General features: G+C 34.8%; 3 protein-coding genes across 4 annotated transcripts; 2 read left to right on the top strand and 1 right to left on the bottom strand.

The window, feature by feature from the left end:
- Positions 1-1,972: 1,972 nt before the first annotated feature.
- Positions 1,973-6,485, bottom strand: LOC140823604 (BTB/POZ domain-containing protein SR1IP1-like). 2 transcript variants are annotated; one of them, XM_073185025.1, is made up of 6 exons: positions 6,050-6,485; positions 5,835-5,904; positions 5,032-5,580; positions 4,406-4,951; positions 3,444-3,998; positions 1,973-2,058 (listed from the first exon to the last, which is right to left on the bottom strand). In XM_073185025.1, the coding sequence occupies exons 1-5, from the start codon at positions 6,103-6,105 to the stop codon at positions 3,456-3,458; spliced, it is 1,764 nt and encodes a 587-aa protein (XP_073041126.1). In that variant the 5' UTR covers positions 6,106-6,485; the 3' UTR covers positions 1,973-2,058; positions 3,444-3,455. The 2 variants fall into 2 exon arrangements, with proteins under 2 accessions (XP_073041126.1, XP_073041127.1); XM_073185026.1 differs by lacking the exon at positions 1,973-2,058 and having other exon boundaries at positions 3,299-3,998; positions 6,050-6,142.
- Positions 6,486-14,474: 7,989 nt separating this feature from the next.
- LOC140823603 (ribonuclease III domain-containing protein RNC1, chloroplastic) lies at positions 14,475-18,312 on the top strand. The gene is made up of 5 exons (XM_073185024.1): positions 14,475-15,481; positions 16,511-16,715; positions 16,886-17,086; positions 17,512-17,598; positions 17,905-18,312. The coding sequence occupies exons 1-5, from the start codon at positions 14,709-14,711 to the stop codon at positions 18,223-18,225; spliced, it is 1,587 nt and encodes a 528-aa protein (XP_073041125.1). The 5' UTR covers positions 14,475-14,708; the 3' UTR covers positions 18,226-18,312.
- Positions 18,313-24,025: 5,713 nt separating this feature from the next.
- On the top strand, positions 24,026-26,711 carry LOC140823602 (subtilisin-like protease SBT1.7). The gene has a single exon (XM_073185023.1). It carries the CDS (start codon positions 24,231-24,233, stop codon positions 26,541-26,543), a length of 2,313 nt encoding a protein of 770 aa, XP_073041124.1. The 5' UTR covers positions 24,026-24,230; the 3' UTR covers positions 26,544-26,711.
- The last annotated feature ends 520 nt before the right edge of the window (positions 26,712-27,231 follow it).

Raw genomic sequence — 27,231 nt, 5'->3', positions numbered from 1 at the left:
TTCTTCTTACTATTATTTTACTCTTCCGTCTGAAACGAACCCGTAAACTAGATCCATTTTTCGAAATTTTTGAGTACTGAACTATGTCTGTAAAACAAATTATCTGTATATTCCATAGACAAGTATCTTGGCTTGATTCAAAAATATCTATGGGAAATCCCGAGAAATTAGTATTGTCCCACATGCGTCACATGCATATAAAGACAATGTACACTTGGTCTTTTATTAGATTTAGCCTATGTGATGAATACCAGAAATCATGTAATAAAACTGTTACAACTATATATATACACATTATCAAAACGTCTCCTAACTTATTAATCATGCATGGATATCATATTAAGCATAATCCAAAAGGGAAAGTTCTGACAAACAATAAAAGAAATAGAAAAAAAAAAGAAGTAATTGAATAGCCTGATAGACATTTATTACAGAGACGTTGTAGTGTTGGATTATATTGTACTTTCGATCGAATGACTACAATATCAAGTTTATTCGAAATTCGTTATAATTAATGCTAAATTGATAGGAGATGAATTTGAAATCCATATATTAAAAATCTCTGATTCTAAGTTATTTGATCCAAGCGCACTATTGATATTCGAAGCGTATCTGGATCAACCTCAACTTTTATTTAATAAAAAATTATATTTTAAATTATAAAATCATTATTTACAATATTTTATCAAGATTTTGTCACCATAATCCATCCTTCGCATTGCTTTTCCAATTGCAAGAATCAAAAGATCATTGGAATTAAAACTTGCGTTTCTTTTATATTTATTATGTAAGGCCGAAAGAAAGAGAATTTCAATTCTATTATTGAGAGCCAATATTATACTTGAAATTGGAACCTTTTACAAGTGATTCCATTGCTCTATTTTCTGCAGCAGAGTTACTTCATCAAGGGCCCCATATATTGTATAATTTCCAAATTATGTTAGTTTTATTCTCCTTGAAAAAGATAACAAAACGGGGAGAATCTCATGTAGATAAGCTTGTTCAAATTTCGATGAATTAATATTATTATTACTATTATTATTATATACCATGAAGAAGTCGGCCATTCATGAAATCTTGATATTTTTTTAATGTGCTTCATCTGGAAACTGGAATATAAAAAAATTCCCTACTAAACAATGATTTGAACTGTTTTTATATGTCTGCCATTAAATAAACATAAGATTCCATTTCAAAATTAATTAACGATAGATTATTCACTTCGAAGTCTTGATCGAAACATGGCCTCAAAACCATATGGCTTATCATCATTTTTTTTGTTTAAAAGTAGATACCTTTTTTGGTTTAAAAAATAGAGTAGGTCTCTTGTAAGACGGTCTTACGGATCTTTATTCGTGAGACATGTTAATCTTGTCCATATTTACAATAAAAAATAATATTTTTGACATAAAAATAATATTTATTCATGGGTCACTTAAATAGAATATATGTCTCATAAAATTGATATGTGAGACTGTCTCACGTGTAAGTTTTTGTGTAAAAAATATGGACATTGATTATATTGCTGTCGGCCCGTCATTTTAGTATCACATATTCTCCTCCGGGACCGCTATTGACTTGGGTTTTATAAGACTCCATCCATATCCAATCTTTTACACTACCCGTTTAATTATTATTTTTTATTAGGAATGGGTCGAGGAAGATATGGGTATTCCAAAATTTGAGTATCGAGTTCTACTAGACACAGCTCATGCCTGAACCAATTGTCATCCCTAGTTGTACTTAAATTGGATATTATGGGAAGAAGAAAACCCATCATGGAAAAAGGGATGAAATTATTCCCTCCAAAAATGATATAATTGACTTTTAATTTACATTATTTGACAATAATTTTAGATATTATTATACAAAATATATATGTTTGTATTACACCAATTAAATATAATTAAATTCCTAAATATCAAGGCTTGGAATCTCCAGTATGATCATCAGATATAATTTTTTTAGTTTGATGCCTAATGCCCGAGTTATTCAAGAAAAGGAAGTACTATTGATAAAATTCAACAGATATGCTAAATAAAAAATTTTGGAATTTTCCTAAAATTATAGTTTTTTTTATGAAGAATTTTTGGATTGATTGTTGAGGACATCATGGGCTTCAATGAGTCCTTGTTGGGCCAACATTATTGGTTAACTAAACAATCCAATGTTGGCATTATTTAATTTTTAAGAAAATATTTGAAAACCTATGACTAATAGAGATGTTAAAATAAGACAGTAAGATTGATCGGTCTTACGTATAAAATGAGTAGATTGTGTAAACAATTTTTCAATCCGTCTCGTTTGTCCCACCTAGGGATGTAAACAAACCAAACCGTTCGCGAGCTATTCGGAGTTTGGTTCGATAAAAAGCTTGTTTGAGTTCGTTTGTTAATCATATCAAACCAAGCTCAAGCTCGATTTTGAGCTCGACAACTTAATCAAACCAAGCTCAAGCCTAAGCGTATTCGGCTCGTGACCTCGCAAACATGTTCGTTAATAGGCTCGCGAGCTCGAACTCGGCTCGTTTAGGTGGCTCGTAAGCTCGAGCTTGACTCATTTGTTGAGTTGACAAATAAAAATATTAGTACTAATAAAAGTTAAACTTTTATGTCTAATATAAAATAACTTCATAGATATATTTAATTTTAACAAGCTCGAATCAAGCTCAAATTCGAGCTCAATTGTATGTTTTAAGAGCTCGAAAACGAGCCGAGCTCAAGTCATGCTTGTTAAATATGATAAACGAGCTATTAATAAATCAAGCTCGAGCCCGTCTTGATTAACATGATAAACGAGCTTTTAACGAGTCGAACTCGAGATTTTCACAAGCTTAGTAATTTCAAGACAAGTCGAATTCTAGCCTGATGATAAAAGCTCGAATAAAGCTCGAGCTCAAGCTCGAGCTTTATCAATCTTAAACGAGCCAAACTCAAGCCAGATGATAAAAGCTCGAATCAAGCTCGAGCTCGAGCTTGAGTTTGAATTAATCTTAAACGAGCCAAGCTCAAGCTTGATACTGTTCGGCTTGATTTGGATCATTTACATCCCTAGTCCCACCTCATTTAATGGTGGGTTGCAAACGGACAAATTACAATAAAATTATATATGTCAACATCTAAAATAAGTAGGTTGAATTGATGATTTATCAGCCAGTCAAAAAACGGGTCTCCCAACCAACTAGTCTATTTTGACATTACTAGACTAATAACTAAAATAAAATTACAAATTCGAATGATAAAAGTTTTTCATCAAGAAAATACTTAGAAGAAACTCAATCTCGAATTCCAACTTCGTAAGAAGTCGAATCTCAATCTCAATTTGATTAATACATAATTCATAGCAACAAAAATACATATATAATCTAGATCATCTTCCTGTGCACAAACCAATACAATGAATGATCCACATATATTCTTCATTTGTAAAAATGAATAACTAACCTCATGTACATGTCACGATATCGAGTGACGCCTAGTTTTAGTCGGTTTATTCCCACCTCTGGTACCTGGTAATAATCTACCGAGTTTCCTTGAAACCGAGCTTATGAACGAATATTTTTGCGACAAAGTAGGTTTACCGGTGGACGTGGTGTGGCTGGTCACCAAGGGGCTAACAGGTTTTGACAAAGATTTATTGCCTGAAGATTTGTCCAATTCATTTAACTTCATTTTCATGTTCAGGAGCTCGAGTTTCAAGTCGTGATTTTCCCTTCGTAGAGCCGAGGTCTCGTCCCGCACCACAGGGTGAATGCCGTTGCCGACGGACTTATGGTTCGGTTTCCCTGAATGAAGAGAGGACTCGTGATTAAGGCTACTACAATTCATGTCCATGACTTCCCTTAAACGTTGCTGCTCGTAGTAAAGTACTTGAATGATAGTTTGAACCGGTAGCCTATCGTTCTGAGCTGCGTGCGCACAAGCCTCTCGAGAGAGCTTTTGACAGTTCATGACACTGCAAAGTTTCTTTCTCTCCATATCACTTAAAGAAGGATGAGCCTGCATATGTATGCATGAAATGAAACAGAAATATATTGCATAAACGGAAATATTTTTATGTATAACATAGAATATATATTGACTGAGCATCCGTGCTTAGAGTTGTAGCTGATGAAAACTATGTTTTCAACTAAGATTCACTAGATGTCTTGGCCAATAGAATAGGCCAATGAAAAGAAAATGTGCAAGTACAAACTTATGAAATGAAAATCTCACAAGAAAATGGTAACTCGTTGTGAATTTGATTTTGACACGCAATAAAATTGTATATCTGAGTACGTATGCTGTCATATTGAAGGTTGTAACTAGCAGAAATGACAGCCTAAGCAGCACGTTTCGACTATGTCTCTATTTTTGCCTAGATCAGAAGAATCGATCAATGTGAAGAGAATTTACAAAGTACAAACCTTCAAATAAATGTCGATGCCTCTGTACATTCCATCTTCTGTTACTCTTGCCTGTTCAGGGATAAGTTCTGCAAAAACAACAAACTTAGTAACCGATAGATTACAATCAGAAGCAATTTCCGATAGATAATTCTCCAATAATCGTGTCACTCTCTCCATATCACTTGCTGAAGGGGAATTATAATCTTCAGCCGCATTATAATTATACCCTATTTTATTCATCTCCCTTTCACATTCAAAGAAATTTTTTGTGATTCTTAGCACGGCTTCAACATCGAACAGCGTATCACCGGTGCAGGAATAAGACGGGATCAAAAGATCATCTAGCGTGGCCTGTGCAAGATGTGAGGCCACTCTCCTCTCCAAATCAAGCTGACAAGCAGCTGTTGTCTCTAAGTATATCGAAGCTCGAAGAAGCATAGATAGAAAGCTGACTGAGATCAAGTTTTTCGCTCTAGGTAAGAGGCTAACTATTGTTTCTAACACGACCCTTTTCTCGTGTTCTTGTCTTGGTTCTATTTTCTTCCGACCCTTTCCAAATATCTCCTAAAACACGAAGAAAAATACATTAAATAGGCTATTCATATATGATCAGGAAATAAAAGTTTCTAGGGGTATGTCCTCACCAAACCTCTAAGAGATCTTTGTGCATATAGCATAACTATTTGAGCAAGATCGTGTTGCTTAAATCCTCTTGCTATCAACGCAATGAGAACCCTTTGGAACATATCGATTCGTAGGACGGCCAAATCTTCACCCCACCAATCGGCAGCTCGTTTTGAGCTATCATGACACATAATGATCGATATGGTGTCGATGCTTCTGCTCACCAACCGTACTTCCTCAGCGACGGGAAGAAGATTTTCCGATGAATGTAAAATCGATACAGCCCCAGACACAGTCTTTAATGCGGCTTCATTTAAATACGACTCAGTTCGCTGGATCAAATTCCCTGTGCCGTAGTCCTCTGTCATTTCAAGAAACTCTGCTGCACATCTAAGCATGGCGATGTTCTCGGAGGTGATTTCAAAGGCCGTACCATAGCAGAACTTTGCTGCAAGTTCAAATGCCTCCGCCCCACCCGGGACATCGGGGATTTCAATCATGGATTTTGCAGTATCAGTGGATTCTGAGAGTTTTTTGTTTATGTATCCACTTTTTGAGGCTAGAGGAAACTATGTGCATGTAGGAAAAAACGTGAAAATAAAAAATTCAGAATTCACATTGGCCTTTGAATATCAATCAAGAAACTATAATATATCATTATTCTTTCGGAAAATTTGGTTTGTCTTTCCTATCATCGAGTATTATGAAACATCGACTTCGAATACTGTAAGAAATCACCTTCATATTGAAAAATTAATTCAAGAAAACTAAAATTCAACACCATGAATCAAGATTTCGATTTGGAAACATAGAGATATGTTACCTTGTGCAAAGAAAAGGAAGTTCCTCCTGCAGTAACCGTTACATCACTTGAAATTTCATGGGAGAAAACCCTGCTCAATACAAATAAAACTCTAAACAATTTCCCATTTTCACTCCCATTAAAACAAAACTCAAACAAATAATACAAATACTTGGGAATATGATAAAATCCCAATACAGTAAGTAACCAGAAAGACAAAAACGAAGAAACCAAACCATTGGCCAGTCCTCCTCATGGCACAAGAAAGAAGCTCTTTTTTCTTAGCAGACATGTTTGCAGCACAGGAAGGTGAACTCTGCTCGTTTTCAAGATCATCATCTCAATCGGGAGTAGTATGTTTGTAAACCAGAATGTCGAAATCTTTAATAAGTTGCTTGAAAGACGAATGGATTCTTGCGGGAAATTGCAATCTGATAAGTAATAAATGTCGATCCTTGTCTTTTTGCTGACAAACACAGAGTAGGCTGAAGAAAAGACTGAATCAGTGATTCTGAGATTGCACAATCATAGTTTCCCGATATTATGCTGATTATTTTATCAGCCATTCAGCTTCACAAAGATCATTTGTAGTACTCCTGAGAATTCCATTTATAGTAATCCATTTTACAGAGAACCGGGTGAATATGGTGATGAATTTTTCCCATCGAAATCGAATCATAATCCTTACCTAAATTTGATTAAAAAAAATAAAATAACCTCCCTTTGTTAAAATGAGTGAGTCTCATGTGAGACCGTCTCACGGATACTAATCCGTGAGACGGGTCAACCCTACTCATATTCACAATAAAAAGTAATACTCTAAACATAAAAAATTATACTTTTTCATGGATGACTCAAATAAGAGATCCGTCTCACAAATTCGACCCGTGAGACCGTCTCACACAAGTTTTTGCCCGTTAAAATATAAATAGTTTTTTATAAAAATAATTTTGAGTTGATGTGAGATTTCTTAAAATTGAATCTCAAAACTTAGAAGAGTGTATTCAATATAGGAGATTTATTGATTTTTATTGATTTTGTAGATTTTAAAAGTCTGGATATATTCAATTAAGACTTTTGCATATTCTATAGAAATACAGTGATATTCAAAATACACTTTCATAGAGTTTTTAAAAAGTCAAGTGGTATTCAACATTGACTTTTTAAAACTCTATAAAAGTCTAGAGGTATTTAAATTTTCAATAGACTTTTAATAACTTCATGAAATTAATTAATATACAAACATTAAAACATAAAGTACAACTATAAATTGTCAAAAATTGTATTAGGTTCAATCCAAAGATTTAGATGGATTTTTAAAACTTTTAACTCGTACACAAGCTATTTATTTCTCTATCTGTCGCTTCCCATCACCTCTCTTATCTTCTATCCTCTCATCTATCTCTATTACTCTCTCAAATTTTCGACATATGTCTCTACATATATTTTCATCTTTCCTTTCAAATTTTTCATTTTTTGACTGATTGTTTATTTAATAATTTTTTATTTTAATATAACAGAAAATTTTGAATTCTAGAATTGATTTTGTGATTTTTAATTTATAATTTATACAAATTAATTTAATATTCAATAATAATAAAAGATAATAAAAAAAAATGCCACGTAATTCTTAATAATTGAATAGACTCGCAACAATCATGATTTTTTAAATTCTTTTTAGCATTTTCAATTAATATGTAAGCTACGATATTTTTATATAAAATTGTATCTACACAATGATAAATAATATTCTTTTCACATGTATATTATCAATTCAAAAACAAGGTTACAGATTAATCAATTGATCTATTTTTAAAAATTTACAAACATGCATACAAACTCACATATATATACACATTTAAGTATTAAATGATTTTACTTTTAAATAAGTAAATTTATTTATTAATATAAATATTAAAAAAATATTTCAAACTGAATATGTTATATATATATCAATTAATTATTGATTCAAATAAATTAATAAAAAATAATATGTTATAATTAAATACAAAATTTATAAAATCTTATAAAAATATTTCACAAAGTCTATAAAATCTTGTAAAAAAATCTACATGAATCCACATAAATTTGTTTATAAATCTGTGAGATTCTTTAAAAATCAATAAAAATCTACAATAATCCACATAAATTTGTTTATAAAGTAAAAGTCAATAAAAATATATCAAATCCATAAAAGTCTATCATTTGACAAAGTCATTAAAAATCATCAAAACTCTGAATTAAATACACATCACTTAGTCTCAAAACCGAGACATTTGTGTGAAATTATGCTAAAAGTTGTCAAATAATAGACTTTTCGAAAAACATACGTGGTTGCGAACATATGATCGATTTTTTTTAGTAAAACCATGTTATTAGATATTAAAAATAATAATAATAATTTTGACCATAATCAAATACCCATATTTTATAATGTGTTTTCATGGGAAATTTGGCGGTCAAACTTCATTTTTTTTGTTAAAAAAAATCATTTCAAATGTTGAGTTATTTTTCTAAAAAAATGACCAAGTACGGACCACACTGTTTTTATCCAATGAAGTCCAAATAAAATGACAAGGCTTTGAAAAATATTATCATTGGTCAAATGGATGGGACAATGTTTTTTTATACCAAATTTCCTCGAGTGTCAACATGAAACCTATGTTTAATTAACATTTTGGTGTATAAATTCCTCAATTTTTTAAACATTGTCCTACATTAAACAGTAAGCACTGTGTTTATTACATATCTTACTTAATTTTTAAGCATTGTCTTGTACGTATAGGATCATGTGTTGTTTCGCAATAAGATGCTCGTAAATTTAAAAAATACAAGAAGGTTGTTATATATATATATCAAAGAAATTATACAGGATGTGCCACTAAAGCCATGCCCCAGTTTTCGTCCAAATTCTTCTGTCCAAATTCTTTATAATACCAATTTTGCAAAGGCACGTAGGGTCTACACTACCCATATCAAACCTAAGAGCACCCACATTGGGTGTTAAAGGGGTGTTATAACACCCCTTTAACACCCACTCTCCAATGTGAGTGGGCGTTATAACGCCCACTCACATGAGAGAGAGGGTTGGGCGTTCATCTGTTTGAACGCCCGTGTGTCAGATTATTTTTTTTTAAAAATTTCAAAATTAGCGACGGTTTTTGAAATAACCGTCGCTATTAGCGACAGCTATATAGAAACTGTCGCCGATTTACTGTCACGCGGGCCCCACGTGTTTTCAATTATTTTAATTATATTTTATATTTAATGAACGGTCAAAAAATTTGGACATTTAGCAACGGTTTTTGAAAAGCCGTCGCCAATTGCGACGGCTTTTCAAAAACCGTCGCTAAATGTTGTTACTTTTAGTTTAAAGTATCCGTTGGTGAATATAGCCGTTGGAATATAGCCGTTGCAAATTTCAATATAAATAGACACCTGGTTCTCGCAGCATTTTCATTCTACAAACATATCATTTGGCAAAAAGATACACTTGAATTTGTTTCCTCCACAATGTCTCAATATTCCAGTAGTTCAACCTCTAGCTCGACAAGTGAAAACGAAGTCCAAGTTGAAGTTGATGACGAAGATTATGATCCGGGGAAAGAGCTAATGTCATTGATGCTTCAACAAAGTCGACAAATAGTTGAATCATGTCAAAGTAATAACGTGATGCGGCGAAGAAGAAGGTTCATCCAAAGAAATCGTGAAGCCGGGCATGCGAGGCTCTTCAATGATTATTTCTCCACAAACCCGGTGTATCCAGATCATATATTTCGAAGACGATTTCGCATGCGAAGAGAGTTATTCTTTCGAATAGTGAATGCACTTGAGGAGCGTTCACCGTATTTTCAACAAAGGGACGATGCTGCGAGAAGAAAAGGCTTGTCACCACTACAAAAATGCACAGCTGCAATTCGTCAATTGGCGTATGGAGTCCCGGCCGACCATCTTGACGAGTACCTACGCATGGGTGAATCAACTGCCATCAAGTGTCTTTTCAAGTTCTGCGGATATGTGGTCGAACTATTTAGTGATCGATATTTGAGAAGGCCAAATGCTGATGATGTTCAACGTCTTCTTCAAATGCATGATGAAAGGCACGGGTTCCCTGGAATGTTGGGCAGTCTTGATTGCATGAACTGGGAATGGAAAAATTGCCCAGTTGCTTGGAAAGGCCAGTTTACAAGAGGCCATGGGTCACCGACAATCGTGCTTGAAGCGGTCGCGTCTCAAGACTTGTGGATATGGCATGCATTCTTTGTTGTCGCCGGTTCACGTAATGATCTTAACGTGTTGTACGAATCTCCCATATTCAATAACGTCTTGCAAGGAAATGCACCAGAGATTAATTTCATGGTCAACGAGACTCAATATACGAAGGGGTATTACTTAACAGATGGAATATATCCGGAATGGGCCACTTTCGTTAAGGCTTTTCCTTGCCCGGAGGATCCAAAGAGGAGGCTTTTTAAGGAAAGACAAGAGTCTGCAAGAAAAGATGTTGAACGAGCATTTGGGGTGCTCCAAGCTCGATGGGCAATTGTCAGAGGTCCAGCTCGTTATTGGTACAGAAAAAGGTTAAAATATATTATGTTAGCATGCATTATTTTACATAACATGATTGTCGAAGACGAGGGGGTTCACGTGACAAATTGGTACAACGATGAAGGTGACGAACCCGCACAACCCGTCCAGGGCTCAAATCGAGGATTTCGTGAATATCTCCAAACAAATTCCGAAATACGTGACACTCATGTGCATCACCAACTTCGTGCCGACTTAGTTGAACATATTTGGTCAAAATACAACAACAATCCTTGAATTAGTATTTTGCATCTTCTGTTAAATTTAATTTATTTTCTTTTATTTATATGCAAGTGTTATTTATTATTATATGTTGTACCGTTTTATTTTAGGTTTATAATAAATTTTTAATTTTAAGTAAATGACACTCATAAAGTTAAATTATTTTACGTATTGAATATATAAAAATAAATTATTATTAATATAAAATAATAATAATTCAAATTTCTTAAAAAATTTGAAATTGAATTTATTTAATGTAAAATAAGAGTAAGATGAATGAGTGGACAGCGGGACCCATAAATAATGAGTGTGAATGTTAAAATGAATGTGGGAGAATAGATGTGTTAATGTAATGTGTATGTGGCATGTGGACCCCACGATTTTTGATGAGGTGGTGTGTGTTATAACACCCACCAATGCGGATGGTATACTTGGATTTTTAGAGAAAATATTAAAAATTTAAAGGATTCTTTCCCTTTTATTCATACTTTATATATATATATAGGCTCTTAATCAATAAAATTGAAAAATTGAGGGAGACTGGTCGCACTCACCCGTCCCTATTGGCTCCATCCCTGGTGGTAGCTACATTTTTCTAGGGCAATTTCACTCCGCGATCCAAGCGAATCGAAGTAGAAGACAGTCCAAGTTGCCAGTTGCTTGTTTATTTTATTGAGGTGGACAGTGGAATTTATGGTCTCTTTCTTTCATACTCAATGATGGTGTATCATATGTTAACATCCTATTCTATATATCACTATACTATATTGTTCAGACAGGATCATCCCTACTAGGATCCTAATTTTTTTTGAATTAAAATTTAATTTTGCACATTTCTAAAAATAGTTTACAACTTTATTTTAATGTATATGGGGTACATGACTGTAGTTTCATATCAAGATTCTGTGGTCAAAACTTTCAGCGTCCTTGGTAAAGGGCCCCCTACCTCTTGTTGATTGATCTTCCATTATTTGGAAATAATATACATACATATATATATCCTATGCAAGTCTTGCTTTTTTTCATTGAAATGTGTTGAATTTGAAGGTCACTGTTTTCTTGTGCTGTGATGTACATAATACACACAAAGGTCACTGTTTTCTTGTGCTGTGATGTACATAATACACACAAAGATATATATCTTTGTGTGTATTATGTACATCACAGCACAAGAAAACAGTGACCTTCAAATTCAACACATTTCAATGAAAAAAAGCAAGACTTGCATAGGCAAATAATAATGCTGTGGAAAAGTGACCCTTTTTCCTCTACATAATATATATATATATAATACATATATGTGTATGACTGTATGTGAAAGGAAATTCAACACCTAACATATAAAGGAGAGGACTGCAAATGAATGGTTGTCATCCAATGGTGCTCTCTTAAATTTAAGACTTCGAGTAAAATCCCTAGTTGACATAAATTACACATAAAGATTCTTCAAGTATTACTCCAACTCCGGCTGTGACAAATACAGTCCCAGCCAAAACACCCCGAACACAGAAAACATCAGTTTTTTTATTTTATTTTTTATCGGTTTTCTTTTACCCTTCTTCCCTTTTAAATCAAACTAATATGTTATATGTTTTAAGAGCTTTCTGTAATTTGAAATATTTCGAGCACTGAATTATGAAATCAAGTTAATTATAGGAAGATATCTTGAACTTTGTTTCTGACCCTGACGAGATGGTGTGATAACCACTGCTTTGTCACAAGCATGCTAATCAACTGCATCAAGTACTTAACTAGACATGAGACACAATACAGGAGAAAACTTTTAAATATATATGGTCACTTTGATATATCAAACCTTTAAAAATGGCTCTATTAAATTTAAATACCCCAAGTTTTGACAATAGCAAAAGCATCCACGAGTTGTTTCAGAGTCCAGCTGCTAATTTTATTTATTTATAGGACTCTAGACGTTGGACAAGTCAAGTCACTCATATTCTATCAGAAACTCAAGCTGTAGATTTTACAAGAAGATCATCTCTTGAATATGTTTCTAAAGAGACTTCTTTATCTAAGAAATGTTCAGAGTCAGACCATTCAATTCTAATCAGGCTCCAACCGATCAGACATTAGCAGATCAAGATGGATACAACAACTCAAGCTGTTCAATACTATCAAAGTAAAGTGTCGAGCACAGTATCTTGTCAACTCCCGATTGACAGGAATATTTCCTAAAATATTAAGAGTCAATCAACTTTTCAGAAACTAAAAGAGTCGAAGTCGTGAAAAGCAAATAAGCATTTAATCAAGTATATGATAAATAGAGATTTACAATATCAATCTGTCGCGAGATAGTATATATGATCTTGACAAAATTTTCCTACTAAGCGCACACCTATATGTTCAAACCTATATGTTCAAATCATATTATCAATGACCAGTTTGTTCTATTTTATTTACTCTAGCCGTTCAACAAAAGATTTTAACCGCTAATAATTATTAAAGTCGGCTCAATTTTTGCAAAATATTTTTAAAAAAATATTAAATTTACCCATTAAACTCTTTTCGGATACCAACAGACTCTCTCACCCATCTTTTATTTATTTTCATTTCATTTTGTTATCCATATTAAGTTTTCTCGACATCAAACTATTCTAGATTTGACCAATTTTGCCTCCATATCATATACTCGATCATCTCTCAATCTCAGTAACGGAGCCATGATTAAAAATAGTAGGGGCTGGCTTCGCTTTGTGTTACTATAATTAATATAATAAATTAATTAATTAAAAATATAAATATAATTTAAAAGTTATATGAATATTGATTTTTAAAAAACATAGAACAAGAGTATTAAATATTCATTATATTCAAAAGTACGAGGAAAAAAACATTATTTAAATTGTATAATTCGATTCTTCTTAATACAATAAAACAAATGTAAATAATAAGAAGTAACTTAATACAAGATTATATAATCCATGCAATTATAAAAAAAATAAATGGAAGATAAGCCATTTCTAATTGACTCCAGTAATTCAATTTCTATAAAAAGCTTAAACGTTCTGTGTGAATTGTTAAAATATAAAACTTAATATTAAATTAATGGAAGATTAGGTTGTGCTTGGGTTAATTGATTGGAGATTACGTATTTCAAATTCGTTGGCTTTCTTGGACGGAAAAATTAATATGAATTTCAAATTCTCTCATTATCAATTTATGTAATTTCAATGATTACTTTTAAGAGTAGGTCTCTTGTGAGACGGTCTCACGGATCTTTATATGTGTGACAGGTCAACTCTACCCATATTCATAATAAAAAGTAATATTTGTAGCATAAAAGGTAATATTTTTTCATGAATGACCCAAATAGATATCCGTCTCACGAAATATGACTCGTGAGACCGTCTCACACAAGTTTTTACCTACTTTTTAAATACATCCAAGGTGAATGTTTATTTGAAACTCATTCGTACAATCTTTCTTCGAATCAAATTTATCGATATGATCACAACTTTAAATCACTCTACGAGGAAAAAAATCATGATTAAGCAATCAACTGTTAACTGAAGGTTGCAAATAAGAAGTGAAAAATTAAAATTGGAAGTTGGGCTCAAGCCCATAATACCGTATCCAGTTGCGCCCATGGTTCTTCGGATTCTCTAAGGTGAAATCGAAAAGATCCATGTAACTTTTATTTGGAGCAAGGTGGTGCAATTAGGCCCATTAAGGTATATACATGCATACCAAGTTGTTTGGGCCTTATTGCGGGTACAATCCGGTTTGGGATCCAACCCGAACCTTGTTACTCAAACTCCACAGACCCGGATCCTATAATATATGATTCTCTGCACAATGCTTGACATTAGAAACCAAATGCGTTTTTTCGATTTCATTCGTCACGCTTTAGATTCGGGAGCTAGCGATTTCACTGACACTGACCCGTTGGCGACCTCTCGCCAAAAACCAGTTTCACCTTATCCCCAGCACCTCCGCCAATCAGTGTTGCAAAACCCTGCAAAAACCTCCTTCAATGCCTGCGATAATCGAGACAATTTCACTGTAAACCCCTACTTGTCAATCTTAGTACCAATTCCTACCAAAAGATTCTGTAATTTACTATTCTCAATGGAGCTATCTTCGTCTTTCAAACTCCAATCCGCACCAGACTTATCCTTTTCCTCTTCTTTATCGTCCTTCCCTTTTCAAACCCTCCTCAAATACCCTAAAATCCAATCAAATTTCCATATTTTGGCAGTAGCAGTGGAACCAAAAGAGCTGCCTCAGAACAGCCCTAAGAGACTCTTGAAAGAGCTGGCAGAGCGCAGGAAAATAGTGTCCCCCAAGAAGAAGCCACCCCCGAGAAGATTCATCCTCAAGCCCCCACTTGATGATGCGAGATTGGCCGAAAGATTCCTCAACAGCCCACAGTTGTCGCTGAAAGCTTTCCCTTTATTGAGTTCTTGCTTGCCCTCTATGCGGTTAAACAATGCGGACAGAACCTGGATGGATGAATATTTGCTGGAGGTGAAGCAAGCTTTAGGGTACCCATTGGAGCCTTCCGAGAATTATGGAGATGATAACCCGGCTAAGCAGTTAGATACATTGTTGTATTTGGCATTTCAGCACCCCCATTGCGACAGGACTAATGCGCGGCATGTGAGATCGGGGCATTCACGGTTGGGCTTCTTGGGGGAGCATGTATTGGAGTTGGCCTTGTGTGAGTTTTTCTTGCAGAGATATCCAAGGGAATCCCCGGGGCCAATGAGGGAGAGGGTCTATGCTCTGATTGGGAAAAGGTTTTTGCCTAAGTGGATCAAAGCTGCTAGCTTGCAGAATTTGATTTTTCCTTATGATGATATGGATAGGTTGATTCGAAAAGATAGAGAACCTCCGGTCAAGTATGTTACTTCTTTTTTTTTTCAAGTTTGCTTACTTATTTACTCAATGGGACTTAATTGTGTACATTTTGATAACTAATCTAGATTCCATTATCGATGTGCTTTGAGATATATTATCTCAAGGCTGTGCTTGGTGGAAGATGAGAGAGATTACATTTCAGTCAAGGTTATTCATATTAATTTGATTGGAACGTAGTCTTTAAAAGCTCACAAGATGTGCACCTAGGCTCAAGTCTCGATACGAGACTCGGTGCACCTTGACAGGAGCCCTGGCTCAGCCCTTCAATGAAGCCCTCACTGGAGCCCTGAATTTGGTGTGCTTTAAAGGCTCGAGGCACTTTTTTCGTGCTATTTAAATTTAGGGATAATATATTCAGGGTGTGTTGAGTAGAGACGATAAATTTAAGTTGAGACGCTAGATAATAGTCATTCATTTTCACTCATTAACAAATGAGTGTTTATGTTAGTGTCAGTCAATTGTTTGTTACGTATATATTTGGTTATAATAAGAATTTTCTCCAAATATTTAGATCATGTCATTCTATCTCATAGTGCGGCTCATTTTAATGAGATCCAATTCTTACCTTGCACTTTTTACCTTATGCTCTAAGCATTTTTTACACCTTAGGGCGTCTTGTGCTTCTAATAAATATAGATCAACTAAATATAAGAGATACTGCAATTGTCTGTTATATGCTTCAACTATACGAATATGTCATTACATATGTGGGTTGTGACAATTGTAAGTTGTGGAGTCAGTTATGCTGTGTTTCATCAGTTATGCTAAAGTTAGTCTTTGAGTTAGATTATTGATAACATTTTGAATTCATATACATGATACCGGCAGAGCTTGCCAAGTAATCAAATATGCATACATTACAAAAAACAATGTGAAGTCTCAATCCTTAAGGAAAATTTAATGATATCAAACGTGAACCAACGCATTTGGCTGTGTAATTCCTTGCCCACGATCTTCATTTATCAGATTGGCTTATTATGATTTACTTTGATTGTATATGTTGGCGGCAGATCTGTATTCTGGGCCATGTTTGGTGCAATATATCTGTGCTATGGCATGCCAGAAGTGTATAGAGTTCTTTTTGAGGTGTTTGGAATGGATCTTGAGGCTGAAGATTGCCAGCCTAAACTGAGGAGACAGCTTGAGGATGTAGATCATGTATCTGTTGAATTCGAAAGTCAAAAGCTGAGTTGGCAAGATGTAGCTGCTTATAAGGCTAGCATTATTAGTTCCTTACCATCTCTATTCTTTTTCTTTGAATTAATCTACTGTTAAAAAACTATGACCTTTTATTTCTGACATTCTTGTTTAAAAAATGGTGTTTCTATTAGTCCATTTATTAAGAAGATGGATTGTCAACTCATTGGTGTATTAATGTTTGACAGCCCCCAGAAGACACTCTTTTTACTCACCCAAGGCTTTTCAGGGCGTGTGTTCCACCAGGAATGCATCGATTCCGAGGCAACATTTGGGATTATGATTGTAGACCTCAAGTCATGCGAAAACTAGGATACCCGTTAGCGAGGATTGATAGGATTCGTGAGATAACAGATGCCAGGAATATTGAACTTGGACTTGGATTACAGGTAATCCTTTCAGCTTGATCTGGAACACATGTATTGGTTGGTTCCATTACTTTACGAAGATGATGCTCTAGGCAGAAACTGATAATTTAATGGGGCTGGCAAAAAAATAGAAAATGGAACTCTATGCACAACACTCTCAAAACTTTGAAAAATGTGAGTGACTTTTCAGTTGAGTATAAAGTCGAAAATGATATATATCGCTGTTGCAGCTCCTGATAACTCTATGTGTGTATCTATCAACCCTGAAATTCTTTTTGTCCTTGCATATAATTGAATAGCATAATATAGCTATTATATATCTTTTCATGATATTAGGTATTAGTTTGTTACATTGTTACCTTGTTATGCTCAAATTAAGGTTGAGCATCAATTTGTTCCAGGAAATTGCACGGTTTCTGACTAATCTTACCTATATTGAAATACAGCTTTGTTTCCTTCACCCGTCCAAGTACAAGTTCGAACACCCACGCTTTTGCTTCGAACGACTGGAATACCTTGGTCAAAAAATCCAGGTATGTACTCTATAAATTTATAGTGTTCGATATATCAATTTACTAGCTTTGTGTGTAACTTTGTAATACTCCTGTTCCATGTTGGTTTCTGGGAAGAGTTTGCTATGATTTATCTTGTTCTGCCAACTCAAATTAATCATTGAGTGAGAGGATGTATACAAAGTAGCTACTATAAAAAATCATCATGTACAATCTTGTTTGTGCTGGCCCGTGATCACAGGGCGTAAATATCTTGAACTTAAATCTTCTCCAAACTTTCACTGCATAATTGGCACAAACGCAACCCAAATTCCCAACTGTGTGCAGGACCTTGTGATGGCGGAAAGGCTGCTCATGAAGCATATAGATGCCCCAGGAAGATGGTTACAAGAAAAACATCGTCGCATTTTAATGAACAAATTTTGCGGGAGATACTTGAGGGAGAAATATCTCCATCCTTTCATAATTTACAGTGAAGAAGTGCAAGACGCATACGAACACAACCGAAGGCTTAGAAATCCGGCTTCAACTTCAGTTCAACAAGCCCTTCATGGACTCGCTTACACTGTATATGGAAAGCCAGAAGTTAGACGTCTCATGTTCGAAGTTTTCGATTTTGAGCAGATTCAACCTAAGGCTGTATCATGAAAAATGAAAAAAAAAATGGTTGTGCTTTATCTTGAACGAATGGGCTCATCTTTATTCAATTAAATGGCTCCTGAAAGATTTATGTTCGTTTTGTTTGTTTTTGGCTGAACAAATTGCGCAGGAAAAAGGCATAAAACTGCTCACGCTCGATGAAATTCATATAAAATTTTATGGAGTTCATGTATCATGCGCAAGTAGTGCAACTCTCCCGCTACCGCGCGATTAACTCCTAAAAGAAAATGGGTCCTCTTCGGGCTGTATAATCCAACCAGCAACAAATATATGTCAGGTAAACATTAATGATATGGCTAAAGTCTGGACCTCTATTAAATGTAAATGTCTCTTTTCTCCAATTAAAACTTGGATACATTCATTTATAATTAAAAAAATAAATAAAAATTGATAGGCGAGGCAGACACAGATTTTATTAAATTAAATACAATAAATAATATTACCTTCAATTATTACTAGATTGCACACTTGTACTATTTCAAAGAAATAAAAAAAACATTAATTATGTGCCATGTGCACGTACTTTACGTCAAGGATATAAACATATTACTACATATGATGTAATTAACTTTTAATTTTTGTTATTTTGTAAACATAATTTTTTTTAAAAAAAATAATAATAATAAATAAATTTCAAAGAAAAAATACACTAATTATGAAAAAAAATTTATATATATATATATATATATATATATATATATATATATATATATATATATATATATATATATATACCAAATAACGTGACTAGAATGAGAGGAACAATCGAATAAGACTTCCAGATACGCAGGCTTCGATGTCGTTTACTTAATAAATAATGAATAATTTCCATACTTAACAGAGACAGAAACCTGGGTTGATTATCGGATAATATACATACAAAAATTAATTAGCGGACCCTTTGTCCCCTGCTTAAAGTGCATCACGTGATCCCTAACCTTTTGTCTTCAAAGTTTCCACATTATTAACTTTTGTCCACTTTACAGTTTGTTTTTAAATTTATATTTTTAAAAAATATCTTATTCTATTTTTCACCGCCATTATTAGAATAACAATAAATGATATATAATATGGTCATCCTTGTTATATTTTTTTCATTAGAAAACAAATCGATGCGCGATTAGCGTAAATACCTTTCATCATACGACTAACATAATAAAATTATAGCATGAAATGCTATCACAAACTAGGATGGCCTCGACCCGAGCTCGGTCAACTAGCTTGAACACATACGTTCTTGTTTATGTTTATTCTTTAATTAGTATTCTCTATAATTTGAAGTTATAATTAACCTATCCAAAATGTTATCTATCATGAAAAACACAACTGATGATATCCGGATGAATTGGATGAGTTTGGTCGAGACGATCCATCGGATGATGATAAGAGTTTTTTATTAGGGAAATGAGCAAGGGTCATGGCTTCAAACGTAACCTGACAACAAGAAGATGAACTCGTGAATGAGCGCCGGAGAAGTGTCCGACGTGGCCACTTCGATACTTAAGTCAGCATGTGAAAGATAATGAAGATAACCACTGTAGCTTATGAGAGAAATAAATGCTACTGGTGTAAATATACGTGTGAATATATGTGGTTGAATGTGTTTAATGCAAGAAGAACGTGTTTATTTATAGGAATGAAGATGATGATTTTTTCTTGTTTTCAGTGTCTACTTACCGCTTGTAGCTTTGGATGTTGACTTCCTGTCATGATGCCCTACTTTTCCATCTTGTCGCAACAGTATGATTTTGTCATATATGTTTACCAAGGTAATATTTTACCTACTCAAACACTCAATTGCGGTACTGTTATTGAGGCTTCTCGGGTAAGTGAGTCATCCAGGAGCTTGTATGAGAGCCCGAACTTTTGATAACCCGAGGAGAAGATGTCCCAAGAATTCACCTGACCGGCTGCTGACGAATTTTTCCTGTAGATTTACCTTAATTTGGGCTATCTATATTAGATCTCGGGTCATCTATGACACGGGCTCTAATGCGATATCAACAACAAAATAAAAATCTTTGTCCACATGAACACATTTAATCCATCGAGCATCTCAAAATCCATCACATTAAAGTAGTCCACATAACTTCTCCATTTCCCCATAAAGATTTTAAATACCCTCACGCTTCTTCCATTGAACTTACACTATTTTTTCACTTCTGCAGACGGAAGCCATTAATAAAAAGCATCGTTTGTAATAATAAATGTGAGGAAAAATGGGGTTTTTTTTTATGGTTGGAAGTTACAAGTTGAAAGGTATTCCACATATGGTCTCCACCCACCCAACCACTGCATGGATAATAAATTTCATTTACTTACAGCAATGGGTCGATGATGCTAGATTCTTTATCGGTCTCACCAAATGTATTTTCATATGTGAAAAGCTTTTTACTTCGGAATTTCTGAAGTAATAGGTTTAAGTGTGAAGTATATGGCGTGAAGTATAGTGACTTTTATTCATACAATACGAAGTTGTATGATTGAACATACTGAAGTCTTTGGTACTGAAGTCTTGGCCGGTTTTCGTGTACTAAATTACTAAATTTAGGGACGGAACATGTACCACCGTTATATGCGCAATGTTGTGAAAACCGTCCTAATTAGAGACGGAATTCTGTTAGAAACTGTCGCTCTAGCACGGTCTATGTATGAATTCGCTAATTTGTTCGGAAAATAAAAAAATTAATATTTAATAAATCTGTTTTATTAATAGTGCGGTTCAATAAAAAAATTAATAATTTAATAAATTGTGTTATTATTGGTACAATGTGTAAGAGATAAAAATTTTAAGTATTGTGAAGTGGTAAAATCGTGTAAGAAATTTAAAATTTAAGTGTTGTGAAGTTGTAAAATCGTGTAAGTGAGAAAAAATTTTAATTGTAGTGAAGTGAAGTGGAAGAAATTGGAGAGAATTTGTAAGTATTTATAGAGAGTGGTGGAAGAAAATGGAGGGAAAAATAGGCGGGAATGAATTTTTTTGAAACTGACGACAATTTTATTAAAATCCGTCGCAAAAATTTGAATCGGCGACGGTTTAAATGGAGAGAAATATACACGGGGTGTAATTTTTTTTAAAATGACGACGGTTTTATTTAACCGTCGCCAAAATTTAAATCGACGACAGTTTTTATTTGACCGTCGCTAAAATTAGCGACAGGTTAATGTAAACTGTCGCCGATTTTAAATTTGGCGACGGTTGTTTAAACCGTCGCTACATTTAGCGACGGTTTATAAAAACCGTCACATGGTTTAATCTTTTTACTTCAGTACAACGCATTTTCATTATTTTTTACTTCATCAAAATTGATATGCCGAAGTAAAATAAAAAAAATATATATATAGTGAAGCCCGTGTTTTTAAACATCCGAAGTAAAATATATTATTTTACTTCGCTTGTGTTATTAATGAAGTTATTGGTAACGTATTACTTCGTAATTTATATTTGTCGAAGTAACGTCTGGCGAAGTAAAATGTCATTTTTCACATAGTGTTTAATTGAAGGAAGATTTGTCGAAATGGTCTTTTAAATCGACTTATTTTTAATTTCAGTTCTCTGAATAGTTTCATATGACTGAATGAATGATATTGGTCTCGTCTATATTTGTCATAACATATGATAATTTTGAGATATTATTTTCATGTATCATGTTAGAATTTAAATTTTTATAAATATAAAAAAAATCATCAAAAAATTTAAAATTAATTTTCTTTATTTATTTATACCTCTATCCGCGTGGGCCTACATCTCATAATTTTCATCAGAATTTACTCATCCAAAGCTTTGAACTGAGTCAGAATTTGTTCTATTACAATAGTCATATATATGCATGGTTAATATAATTTCAAAAAAATAATTTATTTTCCATTGTTTAATATGCAGTCACCGTCATGAAGCATTTGCTATTTGAATTATATTATATGAAATATGTATTATAACTCAAATTTATTTGAGGTGGTTGGATTCAAACTTGTAAACATAGAGAAATTTGGTTAGATGTAATTCAAATGTTCGAAACTATAAAACAGTTCAAACGTCAATCGATTTCTGTTCAAAACTAGTTATCGCTCCCTGTGATTACACTTTTTGCAATCCAGGGAAAAAGAACATATGATCAAATCGATGCTGTTTGAGAGATATAATTAATGTTCAAGCGACAAACAAAGCTTGTGGTAATCTGATAGATATAATATAAGATATCACAGCATATTTAAATACGAAAAAAAGATTAATAATCCAAAAAAAGAGGCAGCCCGTGACCAAGTAAACGTAATGTTGAAGATAAGATTTATGTTCCCAATTAGCGGCTGCAGTGAATTGCAGCGCGGTTCGTGAATCGCGCCACTCAATGGACCAACGGGTTCATGGAAGGTTTCTTTTATTCCTTTATGATAAAATAGAATAATTTGTTGAGATTAAAGCCTGACTACACGTGATCAAAGGTGATTAATTCGAATATATATTCCATTTCCACACGACCATATTTATTTTATTCTTTTTTTGTTATAATTTAATAAATTGGAAGAATTTAAATTCAGGTTATAGTTATGCTTGTTTTAAAAAAAAATTATAAACTTAAAGATGTCAAAAACGGTGGTTGTTTGAAGATTTGTTGACAAAGGAAAATTTGTGGTACTATTTCATGTCTAGATAATCTTATCATGCAACTATTAATGTATCTTGTGACACGAAGTATGCATTTCAATATTATTATATCATGCAATAATTAAAGTTAAAATAACAATGTCATCTTTATTTGTCGATTTATCGTCTCATCTTACTAACAATGTCACGTTTTGTACTTATTAAACGATTATTTTCACTCTTGGACAACTTAGTGAATTGACTATGTTATTCATGCAAACACCAAGTTCGATAACCAAATAGATCCTTCTATACAAACTGTAGATTTGATATCCTCTAACGAGCTTGAAATGGCTAAATGAAATAAATAGATGAGCAAGCAACTGCCCCTCCAATGGAAAAAGTTCTGCTCAATAATGATGGATTATCTCACATCAAAATTTTTTTTGTAATTTAAAATCAATTTTCAAGTTAGACATATTATGAATTACTAAAAACAAAAAAAACTTGTGAGATCTTCTTATAAATCAATTTTGTTATACAGATTTCTGATTCGACTCGGTTCATGAAAAATATTAATTTTATTTATAAATATAGACCGGATCACCCCGTCTCACAAATAAAAAACTAATTATTCATTTGGGTGTGTTTGGTTAAGTGGATTAAATAAGGATAGATTAATAGTCCAATATTTATTGTTAAAATTTTAAGTTGTTTTAATAATCATTTTGACCCGGTTTAAAATCCAATTTTATGGATAACTATTTGATTAATAAAATTGGATCTTAAACCGGTTCAAAATGATTATTAAGACATCTTAAAATTTTAACGATATATATTTGACTATTAATCTATCCTTATTTAATCCACTCAACCAAACACACCCTTAATGCTTTCTTTATAACACAAGAGCTTGTAGATCATGTTAACCAAGTACTACACTAAATAAATCTAATGCGATATGCTTGTTCGAGAAAACGCGGATAAAAAATTGAACTATTAATTATTAGTAAAACACTTGTCTATTTTATCGAGTTGGACACCCGATTGTGGCATGGAATATGTATTTAATAAAAAAAAAAAGACATATCTTAAATTTTGATAAAAGATTATTATATTATGTTTACTTATCAGGGAAAAAAAATAAAAATTAAAATCAAATATCATGAAATGAAAATATTTATTTACGCGTATGCGTTAGTCCTCTCTCTTTCTACCAACCTGTCTTCCTTTTCCTCTTTTGTGGCAACGCAATCATTCACGAACAGGACAAACTACAAAGTCCCCACTCACTCACATCTCCATGGTTTCACACTTCTTCGTTTTCTTCAAGCCTCCTACTCCAGCTGTATTTCTATCCAGCACTATTTAGTCCAAACACTTTCTTCCCTACGAACTACACCAAGAAATGGGGGAAAAAATTGAACTTTACGTGTTTTGGATTCTGGGTTTCTTTCTGTTGGCGTGTTCTTGCCATGTTTCTGTCGCTGTCACGGGGACTAGAACTTACATTATCCATATGGCGAAATCGAGAATGCCAGCCATTTTTGAGGATCATTCTCACTGGTACGACTCGTCTCTGAAATCGGTGTCGGGCTCGGCGGAGATTTTGTACACGTACGATAATGCGATTCATGGATTCTCAGCCCGGATGACGCCAGAGGAGGCGGAGGCGCTGGCGAATCGGCCTGGAATTGTTTCTGTTATGCCCGAACTGAAGTACGAGCTTCACACGACGCGGACGCCATCGTTTTTAGGATTGGACCAGAATTCTGCTATGTTCCCGGAATCTGAGTCTGCCAGTGATGTAGTTGTCGGGGTTTTGGACACTGGTGTTTGGCCCGAAAGCCCAAGCTATGATGACACTGGCCTTGGGCCTGTGCCAAGTTTCTGGAAGGGGGAATGTGAAGTTGGAACGAATTTCACTAAATCTAACTGTAATAGGAAGTTGGTTGGAGCCAGGTTTTTCTCTAAAGGTTACGAGGCAACTCTAGGTCCAATTGATCAGTCCAAGGAATCAAAATCTCCGCGTGACGACGATGGCCACGGCACGCACACCTCCTCCACCGCAGCTGGATCGGTTGTCACCGGCGCTAGCCTGTTTGGGTACGCAGCCGGGACTGCACGAGGAATGGCACCGCGTGCCAGGGTTGCTGTGTACAAAGTCTGCTGGATCGGCGGATGTTTTAGTTCCGACATTTTGGCGGCAATTGAGAAGGCCATAGACGACAATGTTAATGTTCTATCAATGTCTCTCGGCGGCGGAGTTTCCGATTACTTTAGGGATAGCGTTGCATCGGGAGCCTTTGCCGCCATGGAGAAGGGTATTTTGATTTCTTGCTCCGCTGGTAACGCGGGCCCAAGTTCTTATAGTTTGTCTAACGTAGCACCGTGGATAACAACCGTCGGTGCCGGCACCCTTGACCGTGACTTCCCGGCGTATGTCAGCCTCGGAAATGGGAAAAACTACTCTGGCGTTTCACTTTACAAAGGCGGCACATTACCTGGAAAAATGCTTCCTTTAATTTACGCAGGAAACGCAACCAATGCCACCAATGGTAATCTCTGCATGACGGATACACTAATTCCTGAAAAAGTCGCCGGAAAGGTTGTGCTCTGCGACCGTGGGGTGAACCCAAGAGTTCAAAAGGGTTCTGTCGTCAAAGCTGCTGGCGGGGTAGGGATGGTTTTAACCAACACCGTGGCAAACGGCGAGGAGCTGGTGGCAGACGCCCATCTTCTTCCAGCCACGGCGGTGGGGCAAACTACCGGTGAAACAATCAAATCATATCTGTTCTCCGATTCAAATCCGACCGCCACAATTTTCTTCGAAGGCACCAAAGTCGGAATCCAACCCTCGCCCGTGGTGGCGGCTTTCAGCTCCAGGGGACCAAACCCTATCAGCTCGCATATTCTGAAACCCGACATTATAGCACCAGGTGTCAACATACTAGCAGGCTGGTCCGGTGCTGTGGGGCCCACAGGCCTCGCAGAGGACAACAGGCGCGTGGGATTCAACATAATCTCCGGCACGTCGATGTCCTGCCCCCATGTAAGCGGCTTAGCAGCTCTGCTTAAGGGAGCGCACCCAGACTGGAGCCCGGCCGCCATACGATCGGCGTTGATGACTACGGCTAAAGTCGTAGACAAAAACGGCAAATTAATCGAAGACGTCTCCACAGGGAAACCATCCACACCATTTGACCATGGCGCCGGCCACGTGGATCCCGTCTCCGCCCTGAATCCAGGCCTCATCTACGACTTAGATGTGGATGATTACTTAAACTTCCTCTGCGCATTGAATTACACGGCCGACGAGATCAGCGGCCTGGCCAAGAAGAATTTCACATGCGACTCCAGCAAGAGCCACAGCATAAACGACTTCAATTATCCTTCATTCGCGGTGTCCCTTCCGGCTACTACAGATCGTACCCTCGGCAGCGGAGATGGTACCTCTTCGAATACAGTGAAGTACACAAGAACTGTAACAAACGTGGGGTCACCTGGAACATACAAGGTTTCGATTTCGACGAGTGACGCCTTCAAGGTATCAGTGGAGCCTGAGGAGTTGGGTTTTAGTCAAACCAACGAGAAAAAATCATATACGGCGACGTTTACCTCGGTTTTACAAGGGCCGGTGGATGCAAATGAATTTGGTAGGATCGAATGGTCAGACGGGAAACACGTCGTCGGGAGCCCAATTGCTTTGAGTTGGACGTAGACTTCTCTGCCGAAGGGGAGAGTAATTTACATTATATTTTAGTTGCTTTTCACTTTTCAGTCATTATCATTGTGTTCAAATCGTGTTCATCAATCCATTCAAGATGAATTTTAGTACGCTGTTCTATGATTTTATGCTTGGATTGATAGATTTTAATTTCATAATTTTGGATTCGTTTTATTATATACGATTGAATAATAGATCAAATATTAAATTTAAATTTTATTTATTTATAAATCAGTAATACAAAATAAAATGTGGGGGGAATCAATCTTATTCAAGCACATTATCAAACAAAAAGAAAGATGAAATTCCATATGAATTATGAAAAGGTCACAGACCATCTAAAAAACACCTAAAAGTGTGGGGGTATTTGGCTAAAATATAATATCTAAGATAAAACAAGTTAAAATTGGAACCAAAAGAGTTGATTGCATTTTTATTGGATATGCATATAATAATAGTGCATATAGATTTTTTGTACATAAGTCAACAATTCCTGATATTAATGAAGAAATAATTATGGAATCAAAGAATGCAATATTCTTTGAAACCAATTTTCATTGTAAAGAAAAAAAAGAAAGTTCTAACAAACGATCTTATGAATCTACTGTTGATTCCATATAAATCAATGAAGAAACAAGACGTAGTGATAGAGCAAGAGTTGAAAGTCCTTCGGTTCTGATTT

This window comes from Primulina eburnea, chromosome 2 (genome assembly GCF_022965805.1).
Source record: "Primulina eburnea isolate SZY01 chromosome 2, ASM2296580v1, whole genome shotgun sequence".
NCBI lineage: Eukaryota > Viridiplantae > Streptophyta > Magnoliopsida > Lamiales > Gesneriaceae > Primulina > Primulina eburnea.
Note: the sequence above shows the minus strand (reverse complement) of the source record. Positions and strands in the feature narration are given on the sequence as shown.

Coding starts and splice junctions, on each gene's coding strand:
- LOC140823604 (XM_073185025.1), bottom strand. CDS start 6,105: ATGTCTGCTAAGAAAAAAGAGCTTCTTTCTTGTGCCATGAGGAGGACT. Junction 5,905..6,049: donor ATGAGGAGGACTGGCCAATG/GTTTGGTTTCTT, acceptor TGTATTGAGCAG/GGTTTTCTCCCATGAAATTT. Junction 3,999..4,405: donor GCATCGACATTTATTTGAAG/GTTTGTACTTTG, acceptor ATACATATGCAG/GCTCATCCTTCTTTAAGTGA.
- LOC140823603 (XM_073185024.1), top strand. CDS start 14,709: ATGGAGCTATCTTCGTCTTTCAAACTCCAATCCGCACCAGACTTATCC. Junction 15,482..16,510: donor GATAGAGAACCTCCGGTCAA/GTATGTTACTTC, acceptor TGTTGGCGGCAG/ATCTGTATTCTGGGCCATGT. Junction 17,087..17,511: donor AACTTGGACTTGGATTACAG/GTAATCCTTTCA, acceptor ATTGAAATACAG/CTTTGTTTCCTTCACCCGTC.
- LOC140823602 (XM_073185023.1), top strand. CDS start 24,231: ATGGGGGAAAAAATTGAACTTTACGTGTTTTGGATTCTGGGTTTCTTT.